This window comes from Rutilus rutilus (genome assembly GCF_951802725.1).
Source record: "Rutilus rutilus genome assembly, chromosome: 2".
Classification (NCBI taxonomy): domain Eukaryota; kingdom Metazoa; phylum Chordata; class Actinopteri; order Cypriniformes; family Leuciscidae; genus Rutilus; species Rutilus rutilus.
The window spans coordinates 38,172,868-38,188,474 of record NC_140210.1 but is presented as its reverse complement, the minus strand read 5'-3'; the positions used below and the strand labels follow the sequence as shown (position 1 = coordinate 38,188,474).

Below are 15,607 nucleotides of genomic sequence, written 5' to 3'. Positions count from 1 at the left end.
ATTATTAAAACCTGTAGGAAACCTTGATGCCTTTTTCTAATATATAAAAAAAATAATGTCAGTTTAACTTGTTAAAGGTGCATTGCGCAACTTTTCATGTTAAAAATACCCGTTTTCTAACCCATACATGCTTAAACAATTGCCTGATGGGCTGACTGAGCCCTTCTCTGATCACTGCGATTGCCTCTATAATCCTGTACAGTAAAATAAATAAGAGGGATTCGGGTCGGAATCTGAGACTGGGCGTGACGTCATGCGCGTTCACGGCACGCTCATATGTCTGGCAGGTTTGTGTATGCGCCGACGCCGCCATTCTCCGTAGAAAATGGATTCTAAGAGACCGGCTTGTAGTTCATTTCAAACACCAACGCAAACTCCACGTAAGATAAAAAAAAAAGAGAACTTTTGTCTAGTGCAACCAAAAGGTCCAAATTGGAGTCAGACAGGCGTCGGGGTAAGACGAGAGTAAACATAGGGAAGGCTTTCAACAAATGGAGAGATCTCCGGTCTGCTCTAGGGCTCAAACGGGATCCTCAGTTGGCTTTTTTCTTGATAAAAAGGTAAGATATATCCCATTCTCTAATGTCTGATACGGCCAATAATGACAATAAATGACGATCCATAAAATGTGTAATGCTTTAGCGTAAGCTAGATAAATGTACAATCGGAATAGGTTTTACTAACTTACCATTGTCAGTGATCAGGTTCAGAATGATTGTGATATAAAATGCTGATATATAAGTTAGATACTTAGACACAAATTTTGAGCAAATTACTGCTTAATTACGATGTATTGCTATTGGAATATGCTACTTAGCTGATCAATAAGACAGGCTAAACCCCCGCAAATCTTCGGCGGATTAGCCTGTTTGGCTTTTATGGTAACGTCATAGTGCCACTTGATTGTTTATTACCTTGAGACATTTGGGTGTACTTTGTTGACCGACTGTGTATGGTATGGTATGGTATCATGATTACAATTTTGAGCTTTTACAAAGTTATAACTTATATTGTTCATGAACGTGTTTCCATAATAATAGTCATAAGTGGATACAGTAAACACATAACACAGTTCAACATGGAGATAGATGGGAATAAAAAACGAAGTTTTCTACTACCCCCATTTTTTCCCTCACACATAAGTGTGTTATTTACTCAATTGCCTTTCCTTTCACATATTTTAAATTACTTGCAGAATTAAAACTTTATTACCTCTGAAGACATTATGATTGTAAACAAAAGATTTGTGCGGCTGATGCTCCTTGGGTTATGACCAGCTCGAGCTCGTGCAAGCGTGCGTGTGCGTGTGGTCCATGAGCGTGCACACCTCTGGTTGCAGTTTCGCTTGCCGCCAGAGGGGGCGTAGTTCTGCGAAAACTCAGACTCTCGCGCAATGCACCTTTAATGTTAGTGTGATTTTTATTATTTAAAAAGTGATCAAAATTGAAAAGTTAATCATGCCTCCTGACCAGTAATCTAATCCCATACTTTTATACAGTTATTACAAATAAAACGAACAATATATTAACTTATAAACGCACTATCTATTCAATGTTTTATTCTGCCACAATAATGTAATGTCTTGAATTATCTGTACAAATATTGATATATTGGTATATATTAGATTAATTTGATACATTTTTCTGCAAATAATGTAATTAATTTTATTTGAATTTTTAGAGATTGGCAGCCCTAATTATGCACTTAATTTATGAATGATTTTCCCATCTGAGAACATACCCAAAGGGATTTAGCTAACGTCTGGGGATAATTTTGTACTCAAATCATTGCTGAGTAAACACTCACGCACACACACATACGCACGCACGCACACACACACACTCATTCTGGAACAGCAAGTGACTGTTACACATTCCAGTGAAAGTGTCTGAGTCACCATGTGTGCCCAAATTGAGGAGCCAGTTAATGCAAGTGGGTCAGTGTGCTACTAGCATACAAACGAGAGGTAGATTTAACATCTGTATGATTCCTGAATACATTCAGGCACATACAATTGACCTGATAACTATTCTTTTTAATGAAAAAAACTGAAGATAATCTTGAATACACTGAGAACCTGACAGCATAACTAATGTGCTCATTTAAAACAATGAAATGATGCTCATGACCAATTTTACTACCATATTGTGATGTATGATAGTTTTTCAGAGACAAACAGGATATACAATAGGGTACATTTTTATTTCATGTTGACTTTAAGCATTTACTTTATTTTTGCTACAGTTATGAATTAAAGGGATAGTTCACCCAAAAATGTAAATTCTCTTATTTACTTTCCTTCATGCCATCCCCAATGTAAATGACTTTCTGTCTTCAGATAAACACTAACAAAGATTTTTAGGAAAACAATCCATCTCTGCGAGTCCATATAATGCCATTGAATGGGTGCCGTTCATTTGACCCTTGGATAACCACACAAAGCGTTCATAATGGTAATCCATACGACCCCAGTGGATGAATCAATAGCTGCGTTTACATGGACCCTAATAATCCGATTGTAATCGGACTACTAGCACAGTTGGAATAAAAAAGTCACATGTAACCACATGTCAATTCAATTGGCCAAATCCGATTAAAATTGTAAGACGTGGTTTACACCTTTTTTAATCTGATCGAGAGGACATGTAAACACTTAATCGGGTTGAAAAACGAAACTAGTGTTCTGCGCATGTGCGATGACGTAGAAATGGTGTAATGACGTGTGAAAAGAGCTGCTGTTGTTGTTGAAGGAACTATCATAAATGACTGTCGTGTCATTCTAAAATGTTCCTTAACTCATCGTTTGTGAAGTGCATACCTTGAGCCCTTGTTTCCGACTCTCATCCACAGACGCCTTGTTTTGGGCGTAGAAGTAGAACGGCACAATAATTCACGCGCACGTCAACCTGATCACTGTATTTAACGTTCATGTAAACACTGTGTTTGGTTTAATCAATCGGAATGAATTAATTCAGATTGAAACAAAAGGTGTCTATGTAAACGAAGCTAATGTCTTCTGAAGCAAAATGATAGGTGTAAGAAAAATGCTAATATATTACACTCTTTTAACTATAAACTATCGCTTCCAGCCAACTGTCCTAGGTCCGTTCACAAGTTCAACTTGACATAAATGGGTAACACTTTACTTGAAGGGGTGTGCATAAGACTGACATGACACCTTCATAATCATGACATGGCAGATGTCATAAATATGAAGGAGGTCTTATGCATGTTTATGACAACTGTCATTAAGTGTCATTCGCTCAATTATGACATTTTTAATGCAAATATGACATTGTGTGAGATGTCTTTGTTATGACAACTTGACATAAACCAATACATCATAACCAGTCAGTGTCTTTGTCATGACAACTTGACATTACCAAGACAACATAAATTGTCATAAACATGACATAGCAGATGAATTATCAAACTTCAGAAACCACTTAGCTTTATGGGTTAGCATTTCATTAAACTGTCAGGTGGTTAGTTTTGACATTGGCTGTCATGAAGCCATTATAACTGTGTCATGAATGTTTTTTTGACCTCAAGTACAGTGGTACAAATTTAATTTGTCATTAAAATGTTATAATGGCTTCATGACAGCCAATGTCAAAACCAACCACATGACAGTTTAATGAAATGTTAACCCCTAAAGCCTAAGTGGTTTCTTAAGTTTGATAATTAATCTGCTATGTCATGTTTATGACATACAGTATTTATGACAGGTTGTGTTGTCTTAGTAATGTCAAGTTGCCATAACAAAGACATCTCACACAATGTCATATTTGCATTAAAAATGTCATAATTGAGCGAATGACACTTAATGACAGTTGTCATAAACATGCATAAGACCTCCTTCATATTTATGACATGTGTCATGTCATGATTATGACAGTGTCATGTCAGTCTTATGCACACCCCTTCAAGTAAAGTGTTACCGGTCCATCCACTGGGGGCGTATGGATTACCATCACAAGCGTTTTGTGTGGTTTTTGAAGTGTCAATCGACGGGCACCTATTCGATGGCATTATATGAACTCACCAGAGATGGATTATTTTCTTAAAAATCTTTGTTTGTGTTTATCTGAAGGAAAGTCATATACATAAGGGATGGCATGAGGGTGAGTAAATGATGAGAGGATTTTCAGAACTATCCATTTAATACCTATTTTTGAAAGCATGCAATCCCTGTGGTTATACAGTTTCTTCTTCATAGTTGTTATAGTATGTATGTGTTCATAATTGTTTGTTTGTTCTAGGAGAGTACTACTTGTTCTGTAAAGGTGCAGATTCCTCTATTTTCCCACGGGTGGTTTCTGGGAAGGTGGAGCAGGTCAGAGCGCGAGTAGAGCACAACGCTGTGGTGAGCAGAAATCGGAAATATCTTCATCTTCTTTCTTATTATTAATAGCAGAGCTATTAATAGGCCACAAAAGCACCTTTTTAGATCTTGATGTAAAAAAGTTCCTCTCAGATGTGTTTGGTTGTGCAGCTTGTTTAGCATGAGCATCATCCTCAGAATAAAGGCTGAAAGAGAAAAGTACCTACAGTATAAGCATCACAGAAAATGAGTCTTTATTGCCTTTCTATTTATGTATTTGCAAACTGCAGCCCAACTCTGTTCTCATTAGCTTTCCTATTACAACTGTTATTAGTTTAATATCTCTATGTACTTATAGCACCTGAAGTCATTTGTACTTTTTGCTGTTTATAATCTAATGAATATAATTATCTTAAACATGTCAAATATATGAAACTGTTTAAAGATTAAAAATGACATAATTATGGTCCCAGGCATAAGGAATGCATCTAATGTCACAGATTGACACAGCTCTATGTTACTTCATTATGTTACTCACAGACCTGTGTCGGGAATTACATCACTTTACAAAGGGTTTGGTTGTACTGGCATCCGTGCTGATTCATGACTTTGGTAGCAGTAGTGAAAATGTTTCTGTAGAGGAAGACAAAACAGAACCTTTGTGCTAAAGTGAAGGAGCTCAACATGACAGTTCTATCAGTAGTGTTTTATTAACATTCATAATGGGAACTTTTCAACTAGAGCGTTTTTTCATTCAATAATCTACATTTCCAAAGGGTTTGTTCAACAATTGAAAATTGTGTCATTTACTCACCATCATGTAGTTTTAAACCTGTATAGGGCTTTTCACACTTGAAATAGCCAACCCTGGGTTATTCTAAACTGTAGGTAAACAGAATCCTGGGTTATCCTGAGTTATCTTCATGTTTCACACTACTCATACTTTACCAGGGGTTAACAATTAATCCTGGGTATTCATAAGATGTTTCACACCGTACATTTCTAAACCCGTCCTATTTGCATATTTGCATTGTCATTGCCATTGATTGGAAGAACGCAGCGTGCGACCTCTTTATATAAAAGCTTTAGCATTGCACGTCCTCATGTTATACGTTGCCGAGGTAAGAATGAAGAATATAAAGGTAAGAATGAAACGGTCTTACGCGTTTTTCCTCATCAAATGCTGAAACAACTGTTTATACAACGTGCACATTCTAACACTCTAACACCGCATTGTTTCACAATGCGTTTCACAAATCGGTGCTAACCCCGCTTCTTAATTACAAGCGTGAAACGTGAAAACCTGGGCTTTAGAAGGACGGTAAGCTGGGGTTAAGTCCAGTGTGAAAAGCCCTTATGACTTTCTTTCTTGCATGGAAAATTAAATGTTTTTCAGAATGTTCATGCTGCTCTTTTGCATACAACTAAAGCAAGTCAAGTTTCAAAAAAGACACACAAAAAAACATAAAAAGTAAAATTTGATTTTGATTTTGCCTTTTTGGAGCTTGACAGCTTGTGGTCAACACATGATTGATTCTATGGAAAAGAGCAGCGTGAGCACTCTACAAAATATCATTGTTTTACCTCAGAAAGTCACAAATTTGGAACAATACAAGTGTGAATAAATAATGTCAACATTTAATTTCTCTTTGCATTGGTATTGTTCTTTCCTTTTATGTTATGTAAACCTATATTTAGTTATATCTAAGATTAATGCTGTTTTGGGACAAAGAATGAATTCTGGTGTTGAATTTTGGCTCTTTTTGTAAATGAATGGACCTGGTAGGCTAAGCTGACAACTTGTTTCAAATCCTGGAAGGCTAAGCTGACAACTTGTTTCAAATCTTTCCCTTGTAGGAGGGTTTACGGACTCTCTGTGTGGCTTATAAGAAGCTGACTCATGAGGAGTATGAGAAAACGTGCCGTCTCCTCAACAGCGCTAAACTAGCTCTGCAGGATCGTGACAAGAAACTGGCTGAAGCTTATGATGTCATCGAAAAGGATTTCATCCTGCTGGGAGCCACTGCTGTGGAAGATAGGTGAATCACTGCCTCCTAAGTTTGATTGACTTGTTTAAATATTCTTGTACTGAAGTGAATCGAACTTTCGATTTCAAAGTTCACAAATTAACAGAAGCTGACTGGCTGGAATCCAAACATGTTCAGTATTCCCTTGTCAAATCCAAAATGCATATACAAAAAACTCTGCCACTTAGATACAGTGGGATCCAAATGTCAACCCACCAGTGGAACTGGTTTTATTTAGCATTTTGTAGTTAAATAGATTGTTTGGTGATGGTATTTGCATAACAATTTGAGTGAAATGTTTAATTGAAACAATTCTCAGTATTGATTTGAGAATGATCCAAAGAGAATCTTGTGTTTCAGTGGAAGCAAGAACATGTGACACGACACCTTAGTAGCCTAAAAATAGCCCAGAATCAAATATTTTCTGTTTATTTTAAGTTTTAAATTAGTTTTTGAATCCCAGATTTTCACTGTGGTCTAAGAGTTTTAAACCCCAGTGTACATTCCCAGAAATTGACAGCACTTTGTAACTGGAGAACGCTATGGAGAATCAGGCTTTAAGTCATTCATCTATATGATCTAAATATGCAGATTACTCTCCCATTCCCTCGTGCTCCAACCCACTGCACCAGCAAAAAAATCCATAGTGTCGGGGTATATGGAACCATGACGTCTGATGCATTTCTGAGCAAGTCCGATATTGCTTTCCAGTGTTTATGTTGCCAAGTAAAAACATCAGCATGTTAATAATAACCTCGTGTTTTCAATAAAGTGCGTCATGCATTTCCCTAAGTAAACAAGAATCGTCGTACATTTACCCGAACTGAAATTGATCATAGATGTGCATTAGCAGTATTAGATTTTTAACTGGCTGAATGCCAAGGTTCCGATTGGCCCAATAACTGGGTGGGAGAGTTACAGGTCCGGCGTCCAGTTGAAGCGCACGTGAGCACCCGCGGTCCTGGCAGAACCAGTGTGAGTTAACGTTAATTGCACAGGCAATCAATAGAGTCCATCCATTAGGCTCCAGTGTCCTGATAATGAGCAGCTAACGCAATTAGACCCCCTCTTGAATCAATCGGGGGCCGGCAGACGCGGATCTGATGAACCGCTGTTTTGGCTTGTGCACTTATGGAGGCCATCCAACCCAACGTTATAAATAAACACATCAATCCATGTCGACCGCCTTAATGAATATGACAGAGCAAACAAATAGTGATTACTGGACGGGAACTTATTTTGTCAGGCTGTGTTAATTGGATGCAATCACTACCCCGTAGGCACCAGCCTGTTTGTGTCTTCAAGAGGTCACTCAAGATGATGTGTTATAGTCAAAAATTCACGAAGCTAATTTGATAAGTCGTCGCTGACTGTTTGTAACAGTATTGAAAAAACAATATGCAAGAATAATTCTTACTCAGCATGAAACGGCAAATGCAAACATTAGTGACCACGCCTTTTCCAAATTTCTATTGTGTAGCGATATATGAAGCACAACTGACACAGAAGTCACTTTCGAACTGAAAGTCGCTTTTCCGTTGTTCAATGCAGCGGATTCATGTGATCAACTTGAACCCGTTGCAAAGTCTGTGCAAGGAAATCTTTCGCCCACATGCAAAATTCTCATTTGCGTGTATTTAAGATTGAAACAGGATATTCAACAAGAAAAAATTTGAAGGACGTACTTTTTATCTGTTGAGAATTGGATTTCATAGAGAAAAGTGGGTGTTCAGTACAAGAATAGAGCCTGACTTGAATGTAAGACTGCAGTGGATTGTAGAGGGGATATAATTAATGTTACATAAGTTTTAACTGGCATTAAATTACTGCTAACTATAGCAAAGATGTATTTTAGAAAGGCTGCATTAGCTAACAGTTAATGTCTTAGCCTAAAACAATGTCTTAAATGGCTAATTTTCCCCACCCACTTGGCCTATAGGTGACATAATTTGAAAAGGAAAGTCATTGCAGAGGTGGAGCAGGTTATTATGAAGACAAATTGTTTGTTTTTAATAAAGTGCATGAATCATGCTCAATAATTTTGCTTTCACACTGTCTGTGACTTTGGCGCTGTATGTCGCCAGTGGCTGGCGGTGAGGTCGCTAGTGGGCGTTTCCACTACTGTGACATTCACCGATGTTATTCCACCAAATCAGTTTTCTTGCCGCTGAAAAACAATGATTTTGGAGGGAAAATACTAAATATAAATTAAATTGGTGCACAGAATACTTAATATTAAATATTATTTGCAGCGAAAGCACAACCGCTGGTCTATCTATAGGTTCACAAAACCATTCAGTCAGCACAGCGAGTACCAAAATATATACACAGAGACATATCAGATTCATGAATTATAGGAAAGTAAATAACTTTTCCCCCATTACTCATATTGGTTGTCACTCCCAAAAGTTGCGCTTCTTTTCCATAAAGTTAAACATATCTCAACTCACTGGACAAGCCCAGATCCTGTCGCCAATGGTCAATGGAATGGGCCAATGGAATGGGATCATGTCACTGCGTGTCACTGGTAGTGTGAACGTAGCTTAAGGCCATGAATGTGTTGAGACATGAAGAAAATACACTCCTGTTTAAAAGTTTGCGGTCCGTTTTTTTTTTTTTTTTTTTTTTTTTTAAGGGATATAAATTAATACTTTTATTCAGCAAGGACCCATTAAATTGATTAAAAATGATAATAATGTTACAAAAGAATTCTATTTCAAATAAATGGTGTTAGTTTGAACTTTCTGTTAATAAAAGAATCCTGAAAAATGTATCATAGTTTCCACAAAAATATTAAAGCGGCACAACTGATGCGGTTAGTTTGCAATTAATGCAGTCTAGGTAAGCATAAAAGACTTCTTTCAAAAACAATTGATTTCATGTAGACTTTAAGCCAAGGTTTTAGAATCTTAGAATGTTATGGAGCCAAATAGAATGTTGGAATTTGTTTAACTTCAGTAGAATGCTGCTGAGTGAAATGCAATTCATGTTATTAGAATGTTTAATAAGGAGTGTAATAGAATGTCTTCCCGGGAGTCTCTGTGAGAATGTCACTCGTCCCTGCATGGCTGGGCTGTGAGTGCGGTGCAGTCTTAATGATCTGGCAGCAGCGTGGCACTGTGAATCCTGACTGCTGGGCTGCTTAATTACTGAGTGAAGTGGGCTGAGACATCACACTGCCGTATGAGACCTCCGAGCCACCGAGCCATGCAGAGCACTGTCCATTAACTTTCACTCCAGCACTGCGCAAAGAATAAAGCACACAGGATTGCTACAGTACACACTGTGCCAAAATGTTGCTGCTGCTGCTACTATACAGTTAAAACAATTGGGCTGTCAAAGCAACAATTGCATAATTGTCACTTTTATGCAGTACTTTGGATACTATTTACGTCAATGTGTGACAGGTTCACTAGATTTGTTTTTAAAGAGTGAACTTATTTGACTAAACTAAATTGGATATTTTTTTATGAATATTATTCTATGAATATAAGAATTTTATCTGCTGGTTGTTTTTACAGTACAGTTCAAATGTTTAGGATCAATAAGATTTTTGTAATGTTTTTGAAAGAAGTCTCTTATGCTCACCAAGGCTGCATTTACTTGACCTAAAATACAGTAAAAACTGTAAATATTGTGAAGTAATATTGTTAAAGCTACACTGTGTAATTTTTTAAGTTGATTCTTTGCAAAAAACACTTTGTTCTTTCAAAATGATATGTGCTCATTAATGTGTAATCACTTATACCAACTAATCAAGTATTCTCGTAAGCGTAGAATCTGCCATTTAGAATACATACGAGCGAGTCGCTCGAATGGCGGCAGCCATGTTGCGCCTCCATCTTGAAAATACATTAGCCAAAGAGGGACATACCTGGAAATTCAAGCTTCGCCTTTCGCGTTTTTACACTCAGTGGCACCGTGACGAATGCGAGGGGGAGATTACTCGCGACTGCCGGCAGATTTGAAATAATGCGGCCACCGTAGGAGTTAAAACGCCCTCGGAATGGGAGGGGCTAGAAAGTAATATTCAGTTGGTAGTCATAAACAATTTCACTGCTAGATGGGAGAAAATCCTACACAGTGTAGCTTTAAAATAGCTGTTTTGTATTTTTAAAAACTATATTTTTTTTAATTTTCAGCATCATAACTCCAGTCTTCAGTGTCACATGATCCTTCAGAAATCATTCTAAGCACTGATTTGCTGCTCAAGAAACATTTCTTATTTTTATCCATGTTGAAAATGGTTGTGATGGTTAATATTTCTTTGGAAACAATGATGCATTCTTTTTAGGATTCTTTGAAGAATAGAAAGAACAAATAAACAGCATTCATTTGAAATAATTTTGTAACCGTTGAAAAGATTGTACTGTTTTGTTTTAATTAATTTAATTCATCGTTGCTAAATAAAAGTATTTATTTCTTAAAAAAACTAAAATCTTTCTGCCCCCAAACATTTGAATGGTAGTGTAATTAATTAAATTACACAGGAACCTGATTAAAAACTGTCTGTAAAATTCAGGACTTCAACACGGTGGATGTCAACAGTTGCGTGGGTCATTAGCATGTTTAAGGCAGAGCTAGCGAAGGTTTGTTTATATAGGCACCCCAATTTGCTCATTCTACCTGCATTGTGCTAATCATTTACATGAAATGCTTACATTTTTTAAATTATTTTATGTTTCAGGCTGCAGGATAAAGCGGCCGACACCATCGAGTCCCTGCACAAGGCTGGTATGAAGGTTTGGGTTCTCACAGGGGACAAAATGGAGACGGCAGCAGCCACTTGCTATGCTAGCAAGTTGTTCCATCGCAATACACAGATCCTGGAACTGACAACCAAGCGGACAGAAGAGCAGAGTCTCCATGACGTCCTGTTCGATCTGAGCAGGACTGTCCTGAGACATCATGGCAGCATGACCAGGGACACTTTCTCAGGGTGGGTACAGTGGAAATGTGTACATGCCCTCGTGTTTACACACAGACACCTTCACTCATATGTATCGTCCACACAGGCTCTCAGGTGATTGCCAAGACTATGGTCTGATAATTGATGGGGCAACACTGTCAGCTGTACTGAAGCCAACACAGGAAGGAAACAGCAACGGAGGGAACTACAAGGAAATTTTCCTGGAAATCTGCAGGAACTGCAGTGCTGTTCTCTGCTGCCGCATGGCACCCTTACAGAAAGCACAGGTAATGCAGCACTTCAGTCACTAAGAGTATACACTACTGTTCAAAAGTTCGGCAAGTCTCACAAAGGCTTGATTTATTTGATGAAACAAACAGTAAAAACACTAATATTATTACAATTTAAAATAACTCTTAATATATTTTAAAATGTAATTTATTCCTGTAATGCAAAGCTGAATTTTCAGCATCATTACTCCAGTCTTCAGTGTCACATGATCCTTTAGAAATCATTCTAATATGCAGATTTGCTGCTCAAGAAACATTTCTTATTATTATCAATGTTGAAAACAGTTGATATTTTTGTGGAAACTGGGATATGGGATTCTTTGATGAATAGACAGTTCAAAAGAAAGTTCAGCATGTATTTGAAATGGAAAACTTTTGTAACATTATAAATGTCTTTACTGTCATTTTTGATCAATTTAATGCGTGCTTGCTGAAAAAAAGTATTCATTTATTTAAAAGAAAACAAAATCTTGCTGACCCGACATGTTTAAATGGTAGTGTATCAGATCATTTTATAGCATCATTCCCTGTCACAGTATAATTTAGGTAAAGGATCACAGGAAACTCTTTGTCATATATATCTCCATTTTGTAGTTTCAAAAACTACTAATATTACTGTAATCGTTGTAATTCATGTTTTTATGTGTCTTTCTATTGTTAGAATATATTCATGAACAACAGTTAATACTAAGTTAATACTAAGTAACTTACATTTTAGACAAAATACATATTGGAAGTTACTTTATCTATTTTTGCTTCACTGATGAAAACGGGTCCATGCAAAGAATTAGCGTTTCCAAGCAACAAACAGTAGTGCCGTTCCTTAATGAATCAGTGTTTTTGAATAAATCGGTTTAGTAAATGATTCAGTAGCTGGGTTTCCAGCCGAACATAAAGCGAATCTTCGAAAGTTTGCAAAAAAATAAATAAATAAAAATTAGGTGCGTTTCCATCAAGTTGTTCGAGCAGATGACGGTGGTATTGGGAACTGTGGTAGATTTTTATCATTAACCTAACTATCTGGGGCGTCTCCAATCGACACCCAAGCGTCTACAGTCAACACTTAATAAATATATCTGGGGCGTCTACAATCGACACTCAATAATCTTTATACTTTAGCTCTTGCGTCTACAGTCGACAACTGGCTTTGAGTTCCTTACCCTAACTTGTTCCCTTAACTAACTTGCTGCACAGCAATAATAAACAGACAGACTTCAGCAAATGTCCTTTAATCACGGCCGGGAGAGTTCTCTTGCAGTTCTCAAAGAATCTCCCCCAAGAAGCTTTAATCATGGCCGGAGGATGTCAGATAAATTTCAGAGAGAATCCCACCAGCAAACAGGAATACAACAGTTTTTATAGAATAGGAGCATGGCGAAAATGACTTGAAACATTACATAATTTCCCCACAATTTGATAGGTTCTTCATAGACAAACTCTGTTTTAATGATTACTTCATAATCACAACTTTTGAAACCTAGACATCTGTCTAGTTTCATTTCCCCTATTTGTTATTTTTACACTCACTCAACCAAAGTCACGAGTTTTCGACTAAAAGGGGAAACATTTAAGATTCAAAAGCATATGAATGTCGTTCCTGCAAGAAAAATAAATGTTAGTTATGATTAATTAAAAAATCCATCACAGAACCTTGTAACCAACAGTAAATAAAACACCATCTGCGGAAACAGCCGATTAGTCATGTGTGTTTAATGTTCGCTACATCAGAATTTATTCGGCAAATACGTTTCCATCTCCCATTATTCGCATGAATTGTTTTTCATAAATTTTCCATTTCCATCACTCGTTTCTGATGCGATACTTCAAAATGCGCATAAAAACAGGGTGATGGAAACATAGCTAGTGACTATTTCAGGGTTTCTCAACTCTGGCCCTTGAGATCTACTTTCTCTCCGAGTTTAGGCCCTTGCACACAGAGTCCGAAATTCGCGTCCGAAATTTCCGCACGTTAAAAAATAAATACGACCTCACGTTATGTCAATCACGCTTGCACACTGCCTCCGAAACTTTCGTCCGTCAAAAAAAAAATTCGGATCAGGTTCGATTTTCTGCGTTTTTCGCATCCATAGCAAGCATTTTGAATGGTGTTTTGACAATTTAGAGCCACCGAATCACGACTTTTCAAGAATACGAAAAAACGCATGCGAAAATTTCGGACTCAGTGTGCAAGGACCTTTTATCTCCAACCCTGATTAAACTCACTCACCTGCAACTTTCTAGTAATCCTGAAGACCTTGATTAGCTTTTTCAGGTGTGTTTGAGCTTAACTCTGCGGGAAAGTAGAGAGAGAGAACCCCTGACCTATTAAATCCGGAATGAATCCGTGTTTTAAACAAAACGATTCAGTGAATAATGACTCCCTCATAAAGACAGTTTCATTAAAACGTTATTTAGTTTGTTTATTAAGCCATTTTCCTTATGCGTTCCAGTGACTTTGGGTGATTTTAGGCCTTGGTATCAATTTGGGAACATTTGGTCCCCGCAATGAGGATAAAACCTGACCCACACACACACACACACACATACACAGCCACCTGCCAGAGAAAGGTTGTCCTTGTTCCCTTATTGTAATCTCTCAGTCTGTGAGTTAGACGATGCAATCAAAAGAGACTCTGGTCTATTTCTCTTTCTAATTTACTGCACGCTAAACCTGTCAGTCATTCTCTGGGGCTGCTGGGAAAACCAGAGACTGTAAAGCCAAGAAGTGAGAGAACTCACAGTATTACAAGACCATTACTGACCTCAAGCACACAATAAAATCCTGTGTAATCAATGTGTACTAAAAGCCAGACTGATATTTTAGTCGTTTCATCTGAGAAAGGGTAGATAGCTGATGATGAGTATAATATTATCCCGTCTCAGCCAAAAACCCTGATTAATAATCTGATCTCTCAGTTGATCTGATTTAACCTGTGGAAATAAATCTGTTCTTTCAGATTGTTAAAATGATTAAAGCATCAAAAGAACACCCCATTACGCTGGCCATCGGGGACGGAGCCAATGATGTCAGCATGATTCTGGAAGCTCACGTGGGCATAGGTGATAAAATCAAGTCGTTTTAGATATTAATACTTCTCCAGTCCTCTCTGTTAGACTTGTGTTCAACAGCTATTAAAACAACAGTATGTTACATGCCTATTGACTGGTTGTTCTCCCTCTAGGGATCATGGGTAAAGAGGGGCGTCAGGCGGCCCGTAACAGCGACTATGCAATTACCAAGTTCAAACACCTGAAGAAGATGCTCCTGGTTCACGGGCACTACTACTACATTAGAATCGCTGAGCTGGTCCAGTACTTCTTCTACAAGGTGAACCCAAACTTACAAAATTTGTAGACACACAAAATAAAGAAGTAAGATCATCACAAGCAAAATAGCTGATGATCACTAGCTGACACAACACAAACACAAACCACACTGCCTGCAGTTGTAAACACGGAGAAAAGTTGCTTAATGTGTGTGGATGCTACTTTTTTCCCAGGAGTTCTGAATAACCCACTGAACAATCTTGTTGAAAATGCAACTCAATGCAGCCCTATTTATAGCAAACTGATTTCACACACACACACACACACACACACACACACACACACACACACACACACACACACACACAAACCCCCTAAAGGGTTTAGTTCATCAGGTACTGAGGGTCTGTTTTCTCTCCACAGAATGTGTGCTTCATCTTCCCTCAGTTTCTCTATCAGTTCTTCTGTGGCTTCTCTCAGCAGGTAAACGCACATCTCAAAGGTCACTATTAGACTACTTTTGAAAAAGAACATTCTGTCTTTATATTTTCTTCAATTATGCGCCTTTAGAAAATAAACTTCTCGTTCTGTGGTGGAAATTTTGGTGGTGGGAATGATATTTTAAACATTTATGGAAATAAAATTTCAGAATCTTTTGTTTTTCTTACAGTTATTTCATAGGTAGCATTTCTTAAAATGTAATCATATTTTCACACTTTTTATAGTTTGACGATTACAATTTATATTATTATTATATTAATTAGTACTTTTATTCAGCAAGGATACAATA

The 15,607-nt window shown here is 37.4% G+C and overlaps 1 protein-coding gene across 7 annotated transcripts in view; it reads left to right on the top strand.

The window, feature by feature from the left end:
• The window catches only part of atp11a (ATPase phospholipid transporting 11A), an 80,391-nt gene that overhangs the window by 48,867 nt on the left and 15,917 nt on the right, over positions 1–15,607 (top strand). For all 7 annotated transcript variants that reach the window (XM_084402865.1, XM_084402864.1, XM_084402863.1 and 4 more), the window contains exons 17-23: positions 4,263–4,366; positions 6,182–6,363; positions 11,039–11,290; positions 11,367–11,547; positions 14,508–14,610; positions 14,733–14,878; positions 15,241–15,300. In XM_084402865.1, coding sequence (XP_084258991.1) covers positions 4,263–4,366; positions 6,182–6,363; positions 11,039–11,290; positions 11,367–11,547; positions 14,508–14,610; positions 14,733–14,878; positions 15,241–15,300 — 1,028 coding nt within the window. The remainder of the gene's footprint in view (positions 1–4,262; positions 4,367–6,181; positions 6,364–11,038; positions 11,291–11,366; positions 11,548–14,507; positions 14,611–14,732; positions 14,879–15,240; positions 15,301–15,607) is intronic.